We start from the raw sequence: 26,298 nt of genomic DNA on the forward strand, positions 1-26,298 counted from the left end.
CATCTCCATCATTGGAGATTTAGACAAACACCTGTCAGGGATGGTCTAGATAATACTTAGTCCTGACTTGAATGTAGGGTGTAGACTAGAAGACCTCTCAAGGTCTCTTTCAGTCCTACGATTTTATGATTGTTGTCTACCAGCCTGCAGTGCCTTAAAATTTATTGCTGGGGAAGATTCCCCCACCCTGTTACATGATTTGCAATGGATCTAGAGGCTATCAGGCTTTCCTGCTGGTTAAGCATCAGTGAATAGAATAATTAGCTGCATTTAACATCTGTCACAAAGCCACCACATTGATTTTTCTGTAGCTTTAACCAAGGCTCACAGCAGCCATTCCAATCTGTTTCCAAGTTAATTAAACTGGAAAGGAAAATAAAAATGCCTCTTACAAATGGAATGTTTTATGTAACTGCCTTTAATGACAGCATTTATGACCCATTATGTGGTCTCTTTTTGCAACATGGTGACCCTACCCTTATTCCTGTCACGGTTTGAGGACCTTATTCCCATCACTATCATGGTGGGCTCCTTAAAATGGAATCTTTCCTTTTTTTCATATAAAACAAGTGGCCTACAGCCTATCAAATCATGCCAGACATCACATTGGTGGAAGTGGAAGTGATACAGGTGGAAGTTCTTGTTTGAAGACTTGGCCATGCTGGAGGAACACCTTTGTCTCTGCTGCAGTGAGATGATAAAAGGTAACTGAAGTTCCTGAGCTCCAGCAGAGAGGCCTAGTGATTTCCCCAGAGTTAGGCGCCTACTCCTTAGAAGCTGGGGAGAATTCAGAATCTCTTCTGGAGTAAGAAAAACCAAACCAAACCACTTACAAATATAAGGGTTATCCAGCCACCTTCATTTCAGGATCTAACATCAAAGGTCAGTACATAGGCCATTGGGCCAGTCTGCTTTAACATGGTTCATCTTCATCTGACCATGAAATGCTGATTTGGCAGTCAGTCAATCACACATCCACCCACCGCTGCAGTGAAATAAATTTGCCATCTCAATTGCCAGCCTCATCATAATGAGGCAACAAAGCCAAGCAAGAAGTTAGACTGAAAATCCAAATATAAGCTTTAATCAAGGTACAGACATCATAGTGTTCAATGAAATATCTTGTCACAAGGTACAAAAATACTTTGTAAGTTAAGTAATTTTTCCTTCACAAATAATGTACAGATATTATGTACTGTAAGCCCTACAATTAATTTCTATATCATATCCATTGTGCATTTTCTTAGAATTTCATCTCCTTTAGGATTAAGTGGTCTATTCTGAAAAGGATTCTCCCCAGTTCCCTTTCCAGACCACCTTGAAACACAGCAGAGTATTTGCTGGGCAAAACTGTCAAGCAAACACATGATACATTGCTGTCTAAGGTAGTGACTGGCGAAGGGTCTGATCCTGTAAAAATACATGAATAACTTTATTGATGCGAGAGGTAAACTGGTGGGACAACGCACATGAGCAAATTTACTAACATGCACAAATATTTGCAGGATCAGGTTCTATAGCAAGAAAGAGCTCAGCCAATGAGAACCTCATGCTTTGAAAAGCAATCCCCCATATCTTGTAACTATCTTCCTTGAAAATAAGTAAGCAATTCTGGGGCCCTGCATTCGTGGTTGATTAGCTTCATGTTCAGAATTAATCTGACTTTGGCCAAGGGACAGCAAATCCTTTTGGACAAAAAGGAAAGAGATAAAGAGGTTATAAATTGATCAGCAGGATCCATCTCAAAATGGATGTTGCTCAGGATGTGGTGTGTTCCACCCTGAAGTAAGCCAGGAATATTAAAAACATGTTAACTGTTAATGGTAAGTTAATCACTAAGATAACACAATCCTTCTTCCATTTGCCATCACCACTCTTGTGCTGAAGCAGATTTGCTGAGTTACTTTAAAGATGATTCTTCTTTGGAGGCCAGAAGAACTATTTTAAAATATAAACCTCTCAAATTGCCACAGTACATCTTATGCAGTACTGTGGGAGCTGGTGCAAAGGAGTCTGGAGTGCCTGTGAGGGGCAGTTTGAGTTGCTGAACATTGGAATCAAAGTATGAAAAAGGTTGAGAACCCTTGAACTAGACACTGGGATTGATGTAGAACAGAAAAAATGCCACTCGGATCTGGGTGGGAAGAGCATGGAATTCAAATCCCTTCTGTCCAAAAGAAATCCTTCATATCAAAGTCATGGAAATTTTGTGCAGTCCAACTGCAGTACTCTTTTTGCTCCATTTGAGAGTTTGGCAGTCTCTTTAATGTTTGATGATAGGCCAGCGACAAACGAAGACTACAAGGAAGATGGGGGGGGAGGGGGGGAGGGTGAATGAAGGGGAGGGGCTAGGTTCCATGCCCTCCAGCTATGCACAAAAAGATGGCATCTGACCTGGTTTTCTTGGTGGTACTGTCTTAGACAGCCACTCTGTTCTCTTTGGCCCACTTCTTCATGATGCGGATGATATACTCTACCTGAGGGTTACCAGTGCTCCTCAGGAGATGTAACACTTCCCGCAGTGTCTCTCTGAGAAGACAGAAGACAAAGGTTTAAAGCAGGGTGACGATCACTTGGCTAGAAACAGCTGAAATTTTGGTGCATCTTTACATTTGAAGGATTGCAAAGCACAGACTCTAGGTATGCAATCTACTTCACCTACAACTGAGGAGGAAGGTGACAGCTAATAAACACCACAGTAAACCTACACAATTGTATGAGTCAAGAAATAAAGAATACCGTATCTAGTTGCAACTAGAAGGGAAATTCCAAATCAGCAAAAAATTATTATTCATATTGTAGCTTGCCAGGATATAAAAATTAACATTCCTACTCTTGCAAAAAATGCCACAAGACATTTAACGGCAAATTGTTAGAGCTTCAGTTTTTCAGGCCATCTGACAGACAACTTCAACAGCACAGCAACCCCTATTTCAACACTGGCGCACCACTCAGCACTAATTAGTCAATGCGTTTTGACCCCATGAAGCATTATGTATTTTTGATTACTAAGAAAGAAGAGTGCTTCCTTCAGAACATCACTCCCTGAAATACCCTATGTTTTCCTTGGAGGGTTCCCATTCAACTACTAACCAGATCAAATCTTGTTTAGCTAGAGATATCTGATGAATTAATTCATAGATTGAGGTGGTTTGCATTTAGGGGGAACAAGACCTGACATAACAAGTATATCAGTTTGTTTCTCAGATGTCTGCCATCTCCATGCAGAATTCAGATTTTGTGGAAGGATTAACTCAATTCCAGTTCAGAGATTGAGGTGGACTAGTGTATCTGCACTACCTTAGTAAGGGGCACTGTTAGAAAATGGAAGGCAGACAAGGGAGACAGTAACAGATGTGAGGGCTATGGGTGCTCCTGTTTTCTTGAAAGGTATGCATTTAAGAAAGCAACTGCAACTCCTCTTCTGTGTGGCCCCAAATGGGGGGAAAAATAAGAATTCTAGAGATTATATGAATCTTAACCGAAACGTAGAGGAACTCTGCCAGAGGGAAAATTGGACGGTGCATTAGTTAATGCCACTGCTTGCAGAGCTTGGTCACCCAGCAGCACAGTAGACTTTTTACTGCAGAACAGGAACAGAAGGCATCCCCTCTATCCTCCCCCATTCCCCTATCCAGTGAGGTAGACCAAAAGCAAAACAATCTATCAAATCAATGGGAAGGACCATTTCCTATTTTCTCTTGGGGGTTTAATCAAACCAATATCCAAACTAAGCTTGGATTGAACAAAATTTGCAGAAATAGAGATTGGGCCTTCACTAAAAACATTCATTTATCATTCAGAAATATGTTCTTCGTCCTTTCTGGAGTTGTGAGTAACCATCCACCTATTTTAATTCTGCCATCCTTGAAATTCCAAGACCAAGGAGGAGTGGATAGACTTCCATCCACAAGCCATCAGTACCTCTCCCATATCAGTGAAATGAGGTCCTCCCTCCCTGCCTTTAGGGAATAAGCATGCTGCGTCTGTAGTTTAGCTACTACAAGAACAATGACCAGCAACCTATTTGGGATCCCTGCATTGCAGAGCACTAGCTGATGGACTATCCTCCACAACATATCCTGTCCCTGTTGGGCTGGAAGATAGAGACCAAAAATGGTTATTGAGTGTGCAACTACTGGGGCAGCACAGGTCTCTTTCAAAAGACAAAAAAAAAAATGGAGGGTTAGGGGACATCTGTTCCTGATGTCATGCATCTCTTCACAAAAGCAGCTGTCACTGTGGTTCTAGCTACAGCTAGCTGGGAACGGAAGACTAACGAGAGAAGTTCATACACAGCAACGGTACGTACTTGGGTTCTCGGCCAGCTAAGATCATTTGGAAGATGCCCACACAGGCACCCCTCTTGCCTTCCCAGTATTCAGGATTAGGGTCCAGTCTCTCCAGAACATCAAAGGCTTTGGCTGAATAGTAAAACTGGCCCATCTGTGTAGGAAGAAAAAAAAAAAACATTACACATTTCAGGTCACAAGACTGCCCATACAGAATGAGATCCAAAGTTACGGGCTGGTTCTGATGCTGTTTGTCTGGTGTGAACAAGTCATAGGAATAGCATGCATTTTCCTGTTCTTCCCAGGTAGTCTGTAACTAGAACAGGTACATTCCAATTCCACATAGGCTATGTACAGACTAGGAAAATAGATGATGTTTTATCTAGCGTGATTTTAAACAGGACTTTGAATCTAGTATAGACAGGCCAAGTTGTGGCCTTTATTAACTGGTCATGATCAACTCTAGACTCCCCACTAAGTAAACCACATTCAACCAACGTGAGTTAATAGAGCTAGTCAAAAATGGCATCCCTTTATTTTTGTATGTAATGTTGTAGCCATGTTGATTCCAGGATATTAGAGAGATAAGGGGGATGAAGTAATATATTTTATTGGACCAACTTCTGTTGGTGAGAGAGAAACTTTAAGGCTTACACAGCGTCGTCGACCTGAAGAAGAGTTCTGTGTAAATTCAAAAGTTTGTCTCTCTCACCAACAGAAGTTGGTCCAATGAAAGACATTACCTCACCCACCTTGTCTCTAATCCCCTTATTTTTGTCAATTTCAATTTTTTTTTCCAACTAGCCCTAGTCTTTATGCATGACCTTCCCTGTATACCCTAGGTGCAAACTCCTGTTTAAAAGCATGTTAGTTAAAATAAGTTTATCCAAGTTTTAAAACATGATGGATTTTCCTAGTCTAGATATGGTCATAAAGACAGCTCTGAAGGCTGCTGGGGTATTAATTCAGAACTAATTTTTACCCCTCTCTATAAAAGTAGAAGAAAAATCAAATGCAGTAGAGTTGCAATTCTGAGCTTTCCTGAACCTACGGGAATATCATGTGTACACCCAACTAGTCCACCTTAGTTATCTACTTGCAGGATAGGTCATGGGGCACCTGGATAAGTACAGATGGGGAACACTCATTTCTTCTCTTGGGCCTTTTCTTAGGTGGGGTTTAAAAGGTGTAATGTGCTAACATGTTTTAAAAGTCTACGGTACATAAGGCAGTGTATATTTAATATGTGCTAGTTGGTCAAGTTAAAGCCTAGGGCAGTTTAGCACACATTCAAGTATATGCTCCCTTGTCTACACTAGACTTCTAAAACATATTAGTTAGCCTGTGTTAGCAAACACATGCTAACAACCTACCTTTAAATCCTGGTCTAGACACGGCCTTGATTTTAGTGGGGAGGACCCGTGGGAAATTAATCAGGAAACATAGCCTCAATTCCCTCAAAGGGTATCTAATCACAGAAGCATTTAGCTTCATATTTGTTCTCATAAGAGTGAAAAAAGTTTAAACACATGTGCACACAGTCCTGGGAGAAAGACAATTTCCAGCAATGCATTGCTACATTATCACAGGACAATTATCAATGTGCTTTTGAAATCTTTCATGGCCTGTTTCTCAATCTAAAGGAGTGGGCAAGAATCCCAGTGCTAGAGGCTGAAGACGTTGATCTCATCTCTTAGTTTATTGTACCTACTTTTGAAGGTGGAAAAACAAATACCAGAGCATCTGTGCTAAGACTGACAAGGTAGGTAAGGTAAAACCTTTTACTGAACCAACTTCTGTTGATGGAAGGGACAAGCTTTTGAACTTAACAGAGCTCTTCTTCTGGTCTGTGGAAAGTAAGTGAACCATATGAACTCAATACAAGTTGGGACAGACTGTTAAGCATTAAGGGGTTTACACATGCTGTAGGAGACCTCTTAGAAGGAAGTGGACAATTAAGGGTTAGCAGGCAGTAGGGTGCATAGGAAATCATAATGAGCCATAAAACCACTGTCTCAGTTTAGCCCATGATTTGTAGTGTCTAGCAGAGTTATTTAATTTAAATTCCCAAGCTCCTCTTTTGAAGCTGTTGTGAAGGTTTCCTTTGAGGATGAGGATTGTGACATCAGATATGGAGTGATCATTGCGTAAAAAGTGTTTGCCAGGGGTGATGATGTTTTTGTCTTATATCATTTTCCTGTGAGAGCTCACTTAAAAGTGCAGTGATTGTCTGGTTTCACCCACATAGTTGTTAGTGCGGCATATGATGCCCTAGATGAGGTTCACATGTTGTGCTAGGCATCTGTAGGACCCATGGATCTTGAAAGGTTTGTTGTGTGGGGGTACTGATCAATGTAGCAATGGAGGTATGTCTGCAGGTTTTGCATCTGTTGTTCTGGCAGAACCTGGTGCCACTTTAAATTGGTGGGGTCCTGGTCTTTGGGAAGCTTCCTTCTGATGATGAGCTTAGTGAGGCTGGGGGGTTATTTGAAAGCCAGAATACGGGGTTCAGGAAAGATTTCTTTCAGAATGTGGTCCCCATCATGTATGGGTTATAATTGTTTTATGACACCCCGTGTCATAAATATAAAGGGAAGGGTAAACCCCTTTGAAATCCCTCCTGGCCAGGGGAAAGCTCCTCTCACCTGTAAAGGGTTAAGAAGCTAAAGGTAACCTCGCTGGCACCTGACCAAAATGACCAATGAGGAGACAAGATACTTTCAAAAGCTGGGAGGAGGGAGAGAAACAAAGGGTCTGTGTCTGTCTGTAGTCGTCTTTGCCGGGGATAGACCAGGAATGGAGTCTTAGAACTTTTAGTAAGTAATCTAGCTAGGTATGTGTTAGATTATGATTTCTTTAAATGGCTGAGAAAAGAATTGTGCTGAATAGAATAACTATTTCTGCCTGTGTATCTTTTTTGGTAACTTAAGGTTTTGCCTAGAGGGGTTCTCTATGTTTTTGAATCTAATTACCCTGTAAGATATCTACCATCCTGATTTTACAGGGGGGATTTCTTTATTTCTATTTACTTCTATTTTTATTAAAAGTTTTCTTGTAAGAAAACTGAATGCTTTTTTCATTGTTCTCAGATCCAAGGGTTTGGGTCTGTGGTCACCTATACAAATTGGTGAGGCTTTTTATCCAACATTTCCCAGGAAAGGGGGGGGTGCAAGTGTTGGGAAGATTGTTCATTGTTCTTAAGATCCAAGGGTCTGGGTCTGTAGTCACCTAGGCAAATTGGTGAGGCTTTTTTACCAAACCTTGTCCAGGAAGTGGGGTGCAAGGTTTTGGGAAGTATTTTGGGGGGGAAGGACGCGTCCAAACAGCTCTTCCCCAGTAACCAGTATTAGTTTGGTGGTGGTAGCGGCCAGTCCAAGGACAACGGGGGGAATATTTTGTACCTTGGGGAAGTTTTTGACCTAAGCTGGTAAAGATAAGCTTAGGAGGTTTTTCATGCAGGTCCCCACATCTGTACCCTAGAGTTCAGAGTCGGGGAGGAACCTTGACACCCGTATGTGGGTTTTCCCACCCTCTGTTGAAGCAGGTTCTTCTGGGATATCTAAATGGCCCATTCCACACTGTGATCTATTTCTCTGGTGGAGTGTCCTTGTTTAGTGAATGCAGTTTTGAGTGTGATTAAATGCCTGGCTGTTGATAACAAATTTCTTCGTGTGTCTGGGGTGGTTGCAAGAGCTGAGGAGGTAAGTGTAGTGATCTGTGGATTTCTTGCATACAGTCATTTGTAGGATCTCATTGCTGAAGCTGACTGTGGTATCCAGGAAGTTGATACTGGTGTGAGTGTTTTCTAGGGAGTATGATGGATGGGCAGTTGTAGTTGAAGTTGTGGTGGAAATCTGAAAGAACTGAGGTCATCTGTTCAGAGGAAGAAAACATCACTGATGTACCTCATGTATGTCATTGGTTTTGTGGTGCATTTTTCCAAAAATTTTCCTCAAGGTGGCCCATGAAGAGGTTGGCATACTGGGGGGGCCATCTCAGTACTCATGGCTGTTCCCAATATTTGGAGAAAGTGTTTGTTAAATGTGAAGTTGCTATGTGTGAGGATGAATTTGATGAGTTTGGTGATGCGTTTAGGTGGATTTTTGAGTGTTATATATTATCTTGTAAGTATTTGAGACAGGCAGCAATGCTGCCATGGTGAGGAATGTTGGTGTATAGGGAACGTGACATCCATGGTGGCAAGGATGGTGTTCTCGGGGAGGATGTTGATGATGGAATTTCTGGAGGAAGTCCGTAACATCTTGGAGGAAGGTGGGCCTTTGTGCAGTGAGTGGTTTGAGGATGGTTTCTGAGAGACCTAATATTCCTTCAGTAAAAGTCTTGTGGTCAGATATGATGGATCTGCTTGAGTTCCTTTGTTTGTGTATCTTGGGAAGCTTGTAGCAGGTCCCTGCAGTGGGTTTGTGGGGGATGAGGTTGTAAGATTCACAGTCTGGGCTGGAAGGGCAGAATCTGCTGTCCCAGAAAGAACTCCAATGTATAGCCTCTTGTTGTGTCTATATTAGATTTTTCTCTTAAAATTTCCCATTGCTCCCACCACTGAAACCCTACTAGAGATAAAAATTGTGATTAGCCCTACTGTAGCCCAGTCACCAGTCTAACTAGAAGACATGCTGGTTTAAACGTTGACAGATCTCTATCAGCCTCTATACATTATGGAGCTTCACTAAAGGTAGCAATGGTGAGGAATTTTAAGAAGAGGAGCCTGCTGTAGACAAGGCATCTGAGTGTAGGCAAGGCCACAGAATTAACAAACTAGATACCAGGCCTCAAAGTGAAGACTCACCTTATAGCAGTCATTTGCAATGAGTTGCAAGAGACTGAAGGACTCCCCTGAGGTTTCCATCTTCAAGTAGAGCTCCCAGGCCAGTCGAGGCTTCTTATTCATGATATCTACAATGAGAATAGAAAGTTGGAGAAGGTGAAGAAATGCCATAGTGACAACAGGACTAAAATGTTCGTAATCTTATCACCCCCTTCATCAAAGTGCCTGCTCCCTACTGAAAGACATGGGGTTTGAATGAAAGCTAACCATCCCCTCAGCCACATCAATGATGGTGGTAAAGTGCTACAGTTTGTAAACATAAGAGAGAAGAGTTATGAAATCTACACCACATCAGATTTATATTTCACAGATACAGCACTTACTATGCTGGAACTCAATGGTCTATCTAGTGGCATCCTGCCTGGTGACACATTAGATCAGTCCATTGCTCTAGCTAGTCTGGTATTCTGCCCCTGACTACAGACAATACCAAATGCTTAACAGGATGAGGGAAAGGGGGATGGAAATAAAACCCAAGAGAAATCTCATAACACGTAGCTAGTTATACAATGCTATACATGAAAGAAACAATTCCTGATCCCCATTTTATGCTTTAAAGCTGAAGTTTATATTGCTCTCATTATCTTGGTTTGCACACACTAACTACAAAAGTAAAGAAGTCCTAGCCACCTAAGTCAGCAGAGTTTTAGACCCAAAAGGTTATCTACAGCTCAACACATGAACCTCTTCAGTTTCAGATACTACCAATAGCTCTAAGTTCCATTTCATTGCTCCAAAGAAAGATAAAAATATCCACAAGATCCTTGCCATTGTGCACCCTATGAGGTGCACGTATTCCATAGATCCATAGATTCCATAGATCTTGTGGTCATTTTAACAGTGCATATGTGAGCAAGAACTGCCACCAGCCATTAACCTGAAACATCTCTGGTATAACACAACTAGTCACAAGTGCCAGAATAGACTTTTTCATGAATCCCCGTAACAGAGTTTCATCCAATACTTTTAGAGACAGAAAATTCCACAAACAGACCCTCTGAAGGTAAGAAAGTATTTAACCTAAAGTTTGGCTTGTTAATTCCAGGCATATCCCAATGTTTTCTTATTATGAAGAGAAAAAAATCCCCTTGGATCAGGTGTCTATGTCCTCTCAGAGTTCCACCAGACATTCATTCTGTGCACTGGTCATTAATATGGGGAAAAATTCTTGTGCTCTTCAAGGTGAGGGAATGCTTGGCATTATGTATACAGAAGTCAAGTGGAATAACAATCATTTCTGACATTTATCAGAGATACCAATATAAATCCCTCACACTGCACTAGAAACGTACTCTGCACAACCAACCTCTCTCTATCTGATTCTAAGAAAAATTATAATCTAGGGATAACTACATTAAAAATTACAATAACTTCTCATATGTCCGGGCACAAACTGTCCACCGACTGGAGTCAGGAAGAAATCCACCCTTCCTTCACAACCTACATGGTATAGTATTGTACAAGTAGGTGCATTATGGGGAAGTTACATCCTGTTCTGAAATATCCTGAAATGGCCACCATTGGAGATAGTACATAAGAACAGGTAATTATTGGACTCTCCTGGTATGGCAGAAACTGAGACACCAGACTAGATTTTTCTTTCTTCAGCTTCGGTAGTAGCACACTCAGCAGAGAGGACACAGGTCTTAGTCGCACATATGATGACCAGATGTCTGAACACTGAAAACCTCACAAACCATGATTCCTTATGGGGAAAAAATGTCGTTATAATTTAGTAACAACTAGCAATTTGTGCATTGTGACAAAGCTCTGTCCTTGCCTCCGTGGGTCCCACGTTTCCTAGCAGATTTCGCTAGCCTCAGAGGCTCACTGTGACCCTCCACATAACCCTTCTCTCTCTAGAGACAAGGGTCATAGTCTACTGAGCCATTTTCATCAGAAGCCAGCGAGGGAGGTGAGGAGAAGTTATCCTTCCTTGTACAGTCTCTGTTGCCTCCCAGTCTCAGTGATTAATCGGGGGCAAAGGGCGGGGGGAGAGGAGCCCGGGCCCACCCTCTACTCCGGGCTCCAGCCCAGGGACCCTAATAGTATCAGCTATGGTAGCTGACCTTTTAGAAACATGACATGTACAATTCCCTGGGCTACTTCCCCCACAGCAGCCCTCACTTCCTCAAGCTCAACTTCACCCTTACCTCAGGGCCTCCTTCCTTGTGCCTGATATGGTGTGTACTACTCAGCCTCTCCAACAGCGCAACTTCCTCCCACAGCTCCTGACATGCACACCCACCTGACTAACTGGGAGGCTTTTAACTAGTTTCAGCCAGCCCCTGATTGGCTTCAGGTGTCCCAATCAACCTAGCGTTCTCCCTGCCTTCTGGAAAGTTCTTAATTGGCCCCCGGTGTCTTATTTGACCTGGAGCAGCTGCCATTTCACTTATCCTGGTACCAGGGATTTGTTTAGCCTGGAGCTAATATATCTATCTCCCACTACTTTTCTATAGCATCTGGCCTTGCCCCGTCATATCCTCCCCTTCTCAACACCATAGAGTTGGACAACTTGGGACACCAGGCAGTATGCTCATGACAGACCATCAGCGTTACCATGGTGGCATCCAGCCCTGTGCCATATGCGGAACTGGAATGGTTGGAGGGATAAGAACAACATGGTGACCCTTGCATTCTTTTCCTTATACCGCTGCATCCACTGGAGGGGTGCATGGTCCGTCAGAAGAGTAAATCGCCGGCCTAAGAGGTAATAACGCAGTGTCTCCATAGCTTATTTGACAGCAAGGCATTCTCTCTCAACTACTGTGTATTTCTGTTCTCTTACGAAAAGCTTTCTGCTTAGGTAGAGGATCGGGTGTTCCTCTTCTCCCACCATTTGCGACAGAACTGCCCCCAACCCCACCTCAGAAGCGTCTGTTTGTAAAATAAATTCCCTGTTAAAGTCCGGGGCTATGAGTACGGGGTCATTACAGAGGGCCATCCAAAGGTCTGTGAATGCCCCCTCTGCTGCGTCGGTCCACTTTACCACGTCTGGACCTCAGGCCTTCACCAGGTCCATTAGGGGACTTGCCGTAGTGGCGAAGTGGGGAATAAACAGTCGGTAGTAGCCTACCACACCTAGGAACACATGGACCTGCTTCTTTCGGGTCGGCCGGGGCCAGTTTTGAATTGCCTGTAGCTTATTTGTTTGGGGCTTCACTATGCCCCTTCCCACAATATATCCCAGGTACCTAGCCTCTGCTAGCCCTATGGCGCATTTAGCGGGATTAGCAGTGAGGCCAGCCTGCCTTAAGGTGCACAGTACTGCCTAAACTTTCTCCAAGTGGGTTCCCCAGTCTGGCGTATGGATGACAACATCATCTAGGTATGCAGATGCATAACTAGTATGGGGGCGCAGCAGGTTATCCATGAGGTGCTGGAATGTGGCTGGGACCCCATGTAGCCCAAAAGGGAGGACGGTGTACTGGAATAGCCCATCCGGGGTGGAGAATGCTGTCTTTTCTTTAGTTTCTTTGGTCAGAGGAATCTGCCAGTACCCTTTTGTCAGATCCAGTGTAGTCAAGAATTGGGCACTAACCAGTCGGTCAACCACTTTGTCAATGCGTGGTATGGGGTATGCATCAAACTGGGATATTTCATTCAGTCAGCGAAAGTCATTACAGAATCTCATGGTACCGTCAGGTTTAGGCACTAGAACAACTGGACTGGACCACTGACTGTAAGATTCTTCAATAACCCCTAATGCTAACATTTTCTTTACTTCGGCCTTGATTTCTTCTCTTTTGGCTGCTGGGATTCGGTAGGGTCTCAGTGTTACCTTGGCTCCGGGGATCGTGCGGATATGGTGATAGGTCTCAGTCGTCCACCCTGGTTTGTAGAGAACACATCTCTGTTGCGATTAATCATGTCGGCTGCCTCGATCTTTTGGATCGGTGTCAAGTCGGATGATATCCTCACTTGCTCGTGTAAGTTATCCTCACTTTCTAAACTACTACATGCTACAAGGGGCCACAGCAATGGTTCCCTCAACCCACTTAGCAATACTGTTAACCTATCCAACTATACTCTCAGCCCAGCAGAAGCAGCTGTTCTATCCCGGGGCCTCTCCTTCTGCCCCTCCACCCCCACGAACATGATACAGTTCTGTGGTGACCTAGAATCCTATTTTCGACATCTCCGACTCAAGGAATATTTCCAAAATACCTCTGAACAACATACTAATCCACAGAGGTCTCCCTACCAACACTACAGAAAGAAGGATTCTAGGTGGACTCCTCCTGAAGGTCGAAACAGCAGACTGGACTTCTACATAGAGTGCTTCCGCCGACGTGCACGGGCTGAAATTGTGGAAAAGCAGCATCACTTGCCCCATAACCTCAGCCATGCGGAACGCAATGCCATCCACAGCCTCAGAAACAACTCTGACATCATGATCAAAAAGGCTGACAAAGGAGGTTCTGTTGTCATCATGAATAGGTCGGAATATGAACAAGAGGCTGCTCGGCAGCTCTCCAACACGAGTTTCTACAAGCCATTACCCTATGATCCCACTGAGAGTTACCAAAAGCAACTACAGCATTTGCTCAAGAAACTTCCTGAAAAAGCACAAGATCAAATCCGCACAGACACACCCCTGGAACCCCGACCTCGGATATTCTATCTACTACCCAAGATCCATAAACCTGGAACTCCTGGGCGCCCCATCATTTCAGGCATTGGCACCCTGACAGCAGGATTGTCTGGCTATGTAGACTCCCTCCTCAGGCCCTACGCTACCAGCACTCCCAGCTACCTTCGAGACACCACTGACTTCCTGAGGAAACTTCAATCCATCGGTGATCTTCCTGATAACACCATCCTGGCCACTATGGATGTAGAAGCCCTCTACACCAACATTCCACACAAAGATGGACTACAAGCCGTCAGGAACACTATCCCCGATAATGTCACGGCTAACCTGGTGGCTGAACTTTGTGACTTTGTCCTTACCCATAACTATTTCACATTTGGGGACAATGTATACCTTCAGATCAGCGGCACTGCTATGGGTACCCGCATGGCCCCACAGTATGCTAACATTTTTATGGCTGATTTAGAACAACGGTTCCTCAGCTCTTGTCCCCTAAAGCCCCTACTCTACTTGCGCTATATTGATGACATCTTCATCATCTGGACCCATGGAAAAGAAGCCCTTGAGGAATTCCACCATGATTTCAACAATTTCCATCCCACCACCAACCTCAGCCTGGTCCAGTCCACACAAGAGATCCACTTCCTGGACACTACAGTGCTAATAAACAATGGTCACATAAACACCACCCTATACCGGAAACCTACTGACCGCTATTCCTACCTGCATGCCTCCAGCTTTCACCCTGACCACACCACACGATCCATCGTCTACAGCCAAGCTCTACGATACAACCACATTTGCTCCAACCCCTCAGACAGAGACAAACACCTACAAGATCTCTGTCAAGCTTTCTTACAACTACAATACCCACCTGCGGAAGTAAAGAAACAGATTGATAGAGCCAGAAGAGTTCCCAGAAGTTACCTACTACAGGACAGGCCTAACAAAGAAAATAACAGAACGCCACTAGCCGTCATCTTCAGCCCCCAACTAAAACCCCTCCAACGCATTATTAAGGATCTACAACCTATCCTAAAGGATGACCCAACACTCTCACAAATCTTGGGAGACAGGCCAGTCCTTGCCTACAGACAGCCCCGCAACCTGAAGCAAATACTCACCAACAACCACATACCACACAACAGAACCACTAACCCAGGAACTTATCCTTGCAACAAAGCCCGTTGCCAATTGTGCCCACATATCTATTCAGGGGACACCATCACAGAGCCTAATAACATCAGCCACACTATCAGAGGCTCGTTCACCTGCACATCCACCAATGTGATTTATGCCATCATGTGCCAGCAATGCCCCTCTGCCATGTACATTGGTCAAACTGGACAGTCTCTACGTAAAAGAATAAATGGACACAAATCAGATGTCAAGAATTATAACATTCATAAACCAGTCGGAGAACACTTCAATCTCTCTGGTCACGCAATCACAGACATGAAGGTCGCTATCTTAAAACAAAAAAACTTCAAATCCAGACTCCAGCGAGAAACTGCTGAATTGGAATTCATTTGCAAATTGGATACTATTAATTTAGGCTTAAATAGAGACTGGGAGTGGCTAAATCATTATGCAAGGTAGCCTATTTCCTCTTGTTTTTTCCTACCCCCCCCCCCCAGATGTTCTGGTTTAACTTGGATTTAAACTTGGAGAGTGGTCAGTTTGGATGAGCTATTACCAGCAGGAGAGTGAGTTTGTGTGTGTATGGGGGTGGGTTTTTGGAGGGGGGTGAGGGAGTGAGAGAACCTGGATTTGTACAGGAAATGGCCTAACTTCATTATCATGCACATTGTGTAAAGAGTTGTCACTTTGGATGGGCTATCACCAGCAGGAGAGTGAATTTGTGTGGGGGGGTGGAGGGTGAGAAAACCTGGATTTGTGCTGGAAATGGCCTAACCTGAAGATTACTTTAGATAAGCTATTACCAGCAGGCAGTGGGGTGGGAGGAGGTATTGTTTCATATTCTCTGTGTATATATAAAGTCTGCTGCAGTTTCCACGGTATGCATCTGATGAAGTGAGCTGTAGCTCATGAAAGCTCATGCTCAAATAAATTGGTTCGTCTCTAAGGTGCCACAAGTACTCCTTTTCTTTTTCCTCCTGGGGAAGGGACTCCTGCATGACTAAGCATGCCTCTCTATCGTGCCAAGGTTTTAGAAGATTGATGTGGTAAATCTGCTCTGATTTCCGGTGGCCTGGCTGCCGCACCTTATAGTTCACCTCTCCCACGGCTTCGATTACTTCGTAGGGCCCCTGCCACTGGGCCAACAGTTTACTTTCTGCTGTGGGCACCAGTACCGTCACCCGATCCCCTGGTTGGAACTGTCGAAGCTTCACTTCGTGGTTATAATGGGTTTGTTGGGTCTCCTGTGCTTTCTCCAAGTGTTCCCGTACAATGGGCGTAACTCGGGGTATCCGATCTCTCATCTGCAGTACATGCTCAACTATGTTCCTTCCAGGATTTGGCTCCTCTTCCCAGGCTTCTCTGGCTATATCCAATATGCCCCGAGGATGGTGTCCATATAGTAGTTCGAATGGAGAGAAACCCATGGGGGCTTGCGGAACCTCCCGGATGGCAAACATGAGGCAAGGCAATAGGGTATCCCAATCTTTCCCATCCCGGCTCACCACTTTAATGATCATGGCCTTGAGGGTCCTATTGAACCTCTCCACAAGGCCATCTGTTTGCGGGTGGTATACAGAGGTCTGTAGGGCTTGTACATGGAGCAATGAACAGAGATCTTTCATCAACTTGGACACGAAAGGTGTCCCTTGATCAATCAGTATCTCCTTGGGTAGCCCAACCCGGGCAAAGATCTGAACTAGCTCCTTAGCTATTGTCTTGGAAGCTGTGTTGCGTAGGGGAACAGCTTCCGGGTACCGGGTTGCATAGTCCAATACAACAAGCACATGTTGGTGGCCCTCAGCTGTCTTCTCTAGGGGCCCTACCAGATCCATGGCTATCCGTTCAAAAGGAACCTCTATTATTGGAATAGGTATCAAAGGAGCCCGCAAGTGTGGGCGAGGGCTATGTAACTGACACTCTGGACAAGAGGTGCAGTATCGCCAGACCTCTTCATGTACTCCTGGCCAGAAGAACCTCCGCAGGATCCGTGCCTGGGTTTTCTCTACCCCTAGGTGTCCTCCAAACAGGTGACTGTGGGCGAGACTCAATATGGCTTTTTGATGTTTTCGTGGCACCAGAAGTTGTTGTATCTCTTGCTCCTGCATTTGCACCACACAGTACAGGAGATCTTTATTCACTATAAAGTAAGGTCCGGGACCCCGGACCTTCCCATCCAAGGGTATCCCACTGATTTTGGCCACCTCTTTCCTGACATTATCATATCTGGGGTCCTCCGCCTGGTCCCGCCCAAAAGTCTCTCTCCCAGGACTAACCTGCCCCAGCTCCCAGGGGCCAGCTTCTGCTTCTTCCAACGGCTCGCCGCCATCATGGCTGAGGGCAGCCTCTGGCTCACCTTCTGTGGTGGAAGTTTCTCTGTTGGCTGCTCGCGTCCATCTGCCTACTAGGAAGGTCTTCTGGCCCTGGGTCAGGATCCGGGTTCCCAAGGCCTTCACGGCCTTCCTCTCTTTTTTTGTCTTCCGGGTCTTTCGGAGGGCTGAGAACAGATCCTGAGAAGTCTCAGCGAACATCGGGGGTTGACATTCCCCTGGTGACGAGTCTCAGGGTCCCCACCTCCCTCCAGCCTCTCCAGGGGGAGTAAATTATCAAACCCTGGATAGTCCCTCCCAATGACTACAGGATATGGGAGTTTAGGAACTACGCCCACGGTCACCTCAATGGGGTTTCCCTGAACCTCTGTCTCCGCTGGGATGGTGGGGTAATGGCTCACGGCCCCATGCATGCACATCCCTGCTATGCATTTGGCTTGTAGCAGCTGACTACTTTTTACCAGCTTACCCAATATGAGGGTGATAGCACTCCCAGAGTCCACAAGCGCTGTAGTCTCTGCTCCATTTATTCTCACTGGCCTGGTGTAATTATGTGGGGCCAATGTGACCCCCGCGAGGTGGATGAGGGAGCATAGGACCTCCCAATCCCCCAAGTTACATTGCATAGGCTCCTCGGTGCTGGGACACTGTGCTACTATGTGACCCCACTCCCCACATGCATAACATCTATAATTGCTTTTAATCACTCCCCTATCCTGGGAGTTAGGGGGTTTAGTCCTGGGGTTCCCCCCACTCAGGCTAATCCCTTCCTCCTGGGATCCCCGCTGGTTTTCGGCCCCCCCACCCCCCTTCTACCACCTAGGACTCCCCGGGGGTTTGGCTGCCCAACCTTCCAGGGTTGGGGTCGTGTGCTTTCTTCGAAAGGGGCCTTCCTTGGGTAGTCGGGTCAGTTCCCTGACTGTCATCTGTCTTTCTACCAGTGTGATCATCTCGTCGTACGTGGACGTATCTTTCTGATCTACCCATTTGCGGAGATCTGGCGGCAGTCCCCGCATGTAATGGTGTATGACCAGGGTCTCCAAAATCTCCTCCAGCCTGCACACCTTGGGCTGTAACCACTTCCGTGCGAGGTGTATGAGGTCGAATAGCCAGGACCTCGGGGGTTTGTTCTCCTAGTATTTCCACTCATGGAACCTCTGGGCCCTTACTGCTGCCGTTACCCCGATCGTGCTAGAATCTCTGCCTTCAGACAGGTATAGTCAGTTGCATCCGTGGCAGGCAAGTCAAAGTAGGCCTTCTGGGCCTCTCCACACAAAAAAGGGGCGAGAATGCTGGCCCACTGCTCCTGGGGCCACGCCTCACGCTGAGCAGTCCTTTCGAATGAGAGGAGATATGCCTCTACGTCATTGCCTGACGTCATCTTTGGCAGACAACCAGTGGCCCTCAGGGTTCGCATCCTGTCGGACCCCTAGGCCTGGGTGGTGAGGATCTTCAGCTGGTCCCCCACCTCTCTCAAGAGGGCACGATCTTGGGTCGCCTGGCTCATCAATAATTGATTGGTTTCCTGCTGTAGACTCCTGTTGTGCCATTGCCTGAACCCGGGTGGCCTCCTGCTGGGCTGCTGTGGCTTGTACCAGAGCTCTTACCACCTCCTCCATGGTGGTACAAAGCAAATAAACAAACCAAAACAAAAAAAAAATCCAAAACCCCAGTGCACTTTTTTTTTTAAACCTCTTTCTTCCGCCACGCTGTGAATGAAGTCCCACTCCTGACACCAGTTGTGACGAAGCTCTGTCCTTGCCTCCGTGGGTCCCACGTTTCCTGCTGGATTTTGCTCACTGTGACCCTCCACGTAACCCTTCTCTCTCTAGAGACAAGGGTCATAGTCTACTGAGCCATTTTCATCATAAGCCAGCGAGGGAGTGAGGAGAAGTTATCCTTCCTTGTACAGTCTCTGTTGTCTCCCAGTCTCAGTGATTGATCAGGGGGCAAAGGGCAGGGGGAGCCTGGGCCCACCCTCTACTCCGGGCTCCAGCCCCAGGACCCTAATAGTATCAGCTATGGTAGCTGACCTTTTAGAAACATGACATGTACAATTCCCTGGGCTACTTCCCCCACAGCAGCCCTCACTTCCTAAAGCTCAACTTCAACCTTACCTCAGGGCCTCCTTCCTTGTGCCTGATATGGTGTGTACTACTCAGTCTCTCCATCAGCGCAACTTCCTCCCACAGCTCCTGACATGCACACCCACCTGACTAACTGGGAGGCTTTTAACTAGTTTCAGCCAGCCCCTGATTGGCTTCAGGTGTCCCAATCAACCTAGCGTTCTCCCTGCCTTCTGGAAAGTTCTTAATTGGCCCCCGGTGTCTTAATTGACCTGGAGCAGCTGCCATTTCACTTATCCTGGTACCAGGGATTTGTTTAGCCTGGAGCTAATATATCTATCTCCCACTACTTTTCTATAGCCATCTGGCCTTGCCCCGTCACAGCATATAGAGAAACAGTGTGCCATGCTGGGAAGCGAAACAGTAATGGCTTTTCATCTCCTCTTTGAGATAAGGTCTAAATAATTGGTACAATAGCTTGAGACCACACATATTACATATAGCCCTGAATTAGTTGCATTTCCAGCATCTCTAGCCTCCTGCAAATATTTGAGGACAGAAATATCCAAGGGGTGATCTGAAGGCCAAAAATATAACTTGGTTAAAAAAAGAATTAGATAAATTCATGGAGGACAGGTCCATCAGTGGCTATTGGCCAAGATGGCTAAGCCTCTGACTGCCAGATTCTGGGACTGGAGGACAGGGATGGATTACTCGATAATTGCCCCATTCTGTTCATCCCCACAGAAGCATCTGGCATTGGCAGAAGACAGGATATTGGGCTAGATGGATCACTGATCTGAGCCAGTGTGGCCATTCTTATGTTCCTACAATATCTGCTCATACTCAGAAATTAATATGCCAGAATATTTTATATTTCTATAGCATCTTTCATCCAGCAGGATCCCAAAGTAATATATATACTTTACACATGAAGGGATAATTTCATCCACCACTGAAAGCAGCTGCCCATGTAATAAGTTGTGGTAATTGTTTAGAAGCACACCTCAACATTTTAAGAGATATGGAAGAATACAGCAACTCTAATGAAACTTCAGTGGAAACTTAGCATGAAGAAAATGATTTCTAATGCTACAATTACCTAATGTACCCAAGAATAATTAACTTTTCTTATGAAAGTTCCATGGGATCTTTTAATGACCACAAGGATCTTATAGCATCCCTAGCACTGTAGTAGGGAATTGCTTTAGTACAGAATTAAATGGAAGCGCATCACCTACTGAATCAGCACCACCATTTAATTCTGCATCTTGGGTTCTCCCATCAGGTAAAACTTTATTCATGGGTGTGACACATGGCCAGAAAGGGTTAAGTATCCTGCAGGATAAATTACCCTAATTCAATCTTTAGGGACATACTGGTAGATAATGTTTGTGTTTTTGTGTGTTTACATATATACTTTAGAGGTTAACAGTGTAACCAAACAGTTCTTGTCTTTGCTGTATTCTATTAATTGAGATCAAAAGGAGATCTTAACATTTAAATGAACTGTAAATATAGTGATATCACTGTTTTGATCTCTCTTTGAAATGTATAGCAAATCACCTGCGAATAGTGGAAAACAGGTAATTGCCTTATGTTAATCCCTGTAGCTAATTACCAATGATGCTTAGGAAATAAGTCTACTTCAAAGTCTCGATGATTGCCTATTGTTCGCCTAAGAACTCCGAGCTGTCAAGAGAAGACATGGAACTGCATAAAAAACCCTTGGGTCCTGATCCTTTTTATCTCAGATCTGCTTGATGCTTTACACAGGGGAAGCTTCAATTTTAAGACTGAGATCTCCAGTCCCACCTGGATCACCCTGAATATGAATGTTGGACTATAACCTATGGACTAATTCTGAAAGAACTCTTTGCAACTACAAAGCTTACCATCTCTACTATAAAACTGATCTCAGAACTGTACTCAAGTCTGTATGTATTCTGATCTTTTAACTAATACTCTCTCTCTTTTCTTTTTAAATAAATTTTAATTTAGTTAATCAGAATTGGCTGTAAGTGTGTATTTTGGTAAGATCTGAGATATTCCTTAACCTGGGAGGTAATGTGTCCGATCCTTTGGGATTGGTAGAACTTTCTTCTATGATGAATAAGATTTTCAGTAATTCTCATATCTGACTTGGGTGTCTGGCTGGAAGCCCAAGGCTGGGTTGCTTTAAGGGAACTGTGTTTTGGCTTCTTGGTAACCAGTAAGGTATTTTAGAAGCTGTTTTGTGTTGGCTTGGTATTGGAATATCCACCAGCTTTGGGGACTGTCTGCCCCATTCTTTACAGTTTGCCCTAATTGAGTAACTTCAGTGTGGCTCCCCTGGGACCCTGGTCACAATGGGTAAATGTCAAAACATAAAATTCACAATAAACCAAATATTCTAGATTTATGGATTCATGAAGTAAGAAACTGTGAGGTCCCCAAGCAGAATCAGGGATGTTTGGTCAATGTTTGTGGTGTAGAAGTCTACAGTTACCTGTCTAGGAAAGGCATAGCATAGATGGTGACCCTATCTCCAACACAGTATAATGAAGCTACTGTTGCTGCTCTGAAAGTCATTGGGGTGGGAAAAGGGCAGTCTAATGAACACTCTTACTGTTGTGCTGAGGCTACAAGGAAAGAGTTGCCTCAGGAAAAGTCTCCATATTTGAGCTGCACAGGCCTGTAGCAAAGGCCACCTCTGTGGTACTCTGCTCTGAAACAGTGGTACTGCCCATGTGCTCTCAAATTGACAAAATGCCACCTAAAGTAAGTGACATTGGCGAGCAATAATCATAGGAACAGCCACCATGTTCTTTATTTATCTAGATATTCTATGGTCTTCTTCACCAAAGTAGTTGAGCATTGCACAATCACTAATGGATTTCATCTTCACAGCATCCCTTTGAGTTAGGGAACTACTGTCCCCATTTTATAGATGGGGAACTGAGGCACAAGTGTAAGTGACTTATGCAAGATCACAGAGGAAGTCTGTAGAATTGAACCCAGGGCCCTGACTGCTAGCTTGGTACCCTATCCACTAGACTATCTTTCTCTTCCACTCACCTCTTCCTATTCCTCTAAGGTTTTATATTGTACATCATTTGTATATTAGCACCTTTTCATGAGAGGGATTTTGTAAAAACTGGAGCGAACCAATATTAATGTAATAGCAATTAATGTAATCTATTATAATTGGCAGTCTCTGCTCAGACAATGTCCTGGACTTGGAAGAATGAGGTCCTGCAGGTCAGGAAGGAGGTGCATTGGCAGAGCTGTGTTGGGCCAGAACTGAAATAGGAGTGGTTATGCAGCCAAAGATATACTGCTTGCACAATACTTGCTCGCACTACAGCTGGCTAGAGCCAGTGCTATTTGCACTTCACTTTCATAAGTACTAAATCCACACACAACAATAAAAACTATTATGGAAGGCGGATTGGCAACACTAATGCAAAACAGGAGGACCCACATCCTGCAATCTTGCAAGTAAAGTGACTCACAGCAACGAGCCAGCCAGCTAAGGTAAACATAATCATTCTTTATCTTCTCACTCTGGATCAAGAGAAACACCTGCAGGAAAGAAGGAAAAGAAAATTATGTGCATCTGCTCTCCCATATACATAGTAGACATGTCCTTGTTGCAATATGTAGCCAAGTCCCAGGCCAGAGAATACTCAACAACAGCTTGATGAGAAGAATTAGGGTGTGAAATTGTAATCCACAGGGGCATCTCTGTGTATCTGGTAAAGTGGGGAATTCAAACAATACAACATTTATCATGGGATTAGCTGGAGCTCTAAAATGCCAAACTATGGCGTGGCCTCACTTGAACAGCTGCCAGCGGGTGTTGGTACATAGCAAGCCAGCCATAAAGGAAGACAGGGGCTGAGAGAAGAGACTAGTTTGCATAGGCAGCAATTGAGAATGCATTAATTTAGAATGCAGTGCAAAGAATGAAATCAGTGTCTTTCTGAAATACCAGAAGTCTCACTGTAATGATGATCCCTTCCCACCCCTCTGCCTCATATTGTATGTAACAGAGCATTCCTGGACTAGCAATAACAGTCCTTAACCATTAGTTTTATCAAGGCTGTGTGTCAAAATACTAGATTTTTACAACATATAGTGGAGTTACAGTCATTCCACATCTAAGAAGGGCTGGGGGTGATCTTGTTGAGTTCCTGAGGTCTACGCTAGAACGTTAGGTTGACCTAAGTTGACTTGTTTTGCATCTATCCACACCACACCTGACGCAGGTACCCACGAACACCATTGCAATAACAACCCCCCAACAACCCAAAGCTAAAGTCTATGTTCTTCCATCAACATAGTGCTAGAATAGACAGTGCATTACCTGCGTCAACTCTAGCAGTCTTTCAGGAAAAAGCTGTCACCATATTGCTCCTGGGACTCAAATTTAAAACTCAAAATAAAACCATTTCGGTTTTTTTTGGTCTTCAAAAATCACACAATTTGCTTAAAATAAAATCACATGGGTTTTGGGGGGTTTTTTGGTCTGTCCTCTGGTTTTTTTAACCCTTGTGGGAAATCTCTCTTCCTTCTTCCCAGCAGCCAATTGCTTTTGTGCATTTCAGAGATAATTCAACATCAGATGCACACACAAAAAAAAGCTATGTGTGGGGAGAAATGAACCTCCTTGAGCACTACTGGATGATATTGAATAGGATGGGGAGCATTTCCTCTTTCTTTCCTTGTCCCAGGGGAAGAAAGTTTGTTTCTCACGCACCTCCAAGGGGGACACCTAAAGCTTTCATCTATCTGGTCTCTGTTGCTCAGTGATCCATACTCCACCTGAACAAGCCCTAAGTATGCCTGTGATCTCAGGCAGAGTACACAGAACACTGATCAAGAGAGCATTCCTTGATCAGTTAGAGATAGATTGGAGTTCTGCACTCAAAGCATGATCCCCACATACCCAACCATATGAGGTTAGCAGGACTCTGACTCCTCTGAATAAGGTTCACTGAAAGCAAGATATATATCTCAATTCCTGCAGGAAGCAGCAGATCCATTTCCACACAATATGCAGAATCAGAAAGGTGTGGGGATGAAAGTGTGTGTGTGTGTATGTGTGTGCTGGGGGTGGGGGACGGGACGTAGGAAAGAATTCCATTGTTGTTGTTTTTTAAGAAAGCATGTACATACCTCCTCACCCTCGCTGGTATTGCCAGTGGCAGCTTTGGCTTGGGCGTAGTTAAAGTTAAAAGTGTCATCATTGTAGAAATAACTCTGGAAAATAAGCCAGACCGACAGAAAATCATGGTGTACAACATTAAAAATAAAGACCAAAAATCTAAGTCAGCCTATTGCAGACAATTTGAAAAAACCTAAACGATACACTGTAAACATTAGGCATTTACAAGCAGTGGCTAAAGAATTATGGAGGGGCTTTCCATCCTGAGTCTGTGATTACAATAAAAACTGAAACATTCCTGGGTATTAATCATGGTTGGTTTGGAGAATGTTCCAAGCCAAAAATTACAGTGCGGCAGCTTTTGTTGGGTTTGGCTTTCATTCTGCACATGCTAAGACCTGCTATGAGGCTGTGGCCACTTCCTCCATGACCCCTCATATATCCGCTACACGTTAAAATCCGGGCTGGTGAACAGGTAGCCCCAACTCTCCAGTGGTTTAAAAGAGTGAGCAGTGGGGCTCTCTTGCTTTGTGAGGCTATTTAGGTGACATTCAGAATCATAATACTGTGCTGAATATTCTCCCTCAACAATGGTTTTGTCAGGGTTAGAAAAAAGTACCAGGGTTAGCGAAACTTGGTAAGCAAGAAGCTAGCTTCTCTGCATCACCACTTCCTTTTGTACAGATACAGCCAGCCTTCTCGCTCAAAGTTCACTTCTAAGTCCTTCAGCACTGGATGCCAGAGAATTTCAATGCTACCCTTCCTGTGACTTTACACCTCAGAATTCTTTATGCTGTGGGAATCAGCACAAATAAGGCCACGTCCATTCTACAACTTTTAAGAGAGTCTGTTATCAGCTATTGACTTGGTCAGCTATAAACATGATTAAAAACTCTGACAGCAACTACGGTCAGCTAACACCATTTCACCCCAGTTAGGGTGTATCTGCACTACAGAAGTGAACATAAGTTGGGGGGAAACAGACCTTGTGTAAGTACTAATGCTTCTGTGAATTCACAGTAGCCATGCCCTTCTGGTTGCAGAACAGGCACATTTTCTACCCTGCACTAGACTCACTATTGTTATCTTGGGTCTTGTAGAACTGGATCTTAAGTCCCTTGATCTTTTCATAACACTGCTTGCTGTTCTGAGTAATGTATATCTCAGCTAGCTTCTCAGACACTCAGTTGTACATTAACGTGTTCCTTATGCCCAGGACTCATTTTGGCCTGGATTATCTCATCTCCCCAGATGGTCATCAGTGCCAGTATGTTGCCCTCAGACCGGCTGGCACACTCATAGCAAGGCATCCTTTGAGACATGCAGTTTTAACTCAATCACCGATAAAGGGGATTACTGAGGAAATATAATGCAAATGAGTTCCATAGTGTGCTCAGCTCTACTTGTAAAGCTAAGTGGCTTCCAGCAAAATTGGCCCTGTGCTACAAAGCACAAACCATACTGGGCAGGCCATCTAAGACCTGACTGGTAGGAACTATTTGTAGTGGGAGAATTATTTGTACCATTAGGGCTATAGGAATATAGGAGTTGCCAGCCTGGCTTAGACCTGTGGTCCATCTAGCCTACATCCTGGTTCAGAGAGTGGCCAGTACCAGCTGCTTCAGAGGAAGGTGCAAAAAACCATGAAGTAGGCAGTATGGGATAGCCTACTCCCAGAGAACAGTTCATTTCAATCCCTACTCTTTAGAAGTCACCATATGATCTCAAATATAAGGATGTGTATCCCTTCAAAAAGATTTTTTAATACTTATTGTTATAACTCTGGATAGTCTAGTTGGATATATAAAATGTCCAATCTTTTTGAATCCTGCTAAGATGTTGGCCTCAATATAATCTTGTGGCAATAAATTCCACAGG

The 26,298-nt window shown here is 44.4% G+C and overlaps 1 protein-coding gene across 1 annotated transcript in view; it reads right to left on the reverse strand.

Moving 5' to 3' along the window:
* Nucleotides 1–1,062: 1,062 nt before the first annotated feature.
* Nucleotides 1,063–26,298, reverse strand: part of IFT56 (intraflagellar transport 56) — an 87,583-nt gene continuing 62,347 nt past the window's right edge. The window contains exons 14-19 of the mRNA XM_077831176.1: nucleotides 24,432–24,515; nucleotides 22,766–22,835; nucleotides 9,100–9,206; nucleotides 4,313–4,446; nucleotides 2,478–2,529; nucleotides 1,063–1,685 (exon numbers count right to left, since the gene is read on the reverse strand). Coding sequence (XP_077687302.1) covers nucleotides 1,548–1,685; nucleotides 2,478–2,529; nucleotides 4,313–4,446; nucleotides 9,100–9,206; nucleotides 22,766–22,835; nucleotides 24,432–24,515 — 585 coding nt within the window. The 3' untranslated portion in view covers nucleotides 1,063–1,547. The remainder of the gene's footprint in view (nucleotides 1,686–2,477; nucleotides 2,530–4,312; nucleotides 4,447–9,099; nucleotides 9,207–22,765; nucleotides 22,836–24,431; nucleotides 24,516–26,298) is intronic.

The sequence above is a fragment of the Eretmochelys imbricata genome, chromosome 1, assembly GCF_965152235.1.
Source record: "Eretmochelys imbricata isolate rEreImb1 chromosome 1, rEreImb1.hap1, whole genome shotgun sequence".
In the NCBI taxonomy this organism is placed as follows: Eukaryota; Metazoa; Chordata; order Testudines; family Cheloniidae; genus Eretmochelys; species Eretmochelys imbricata.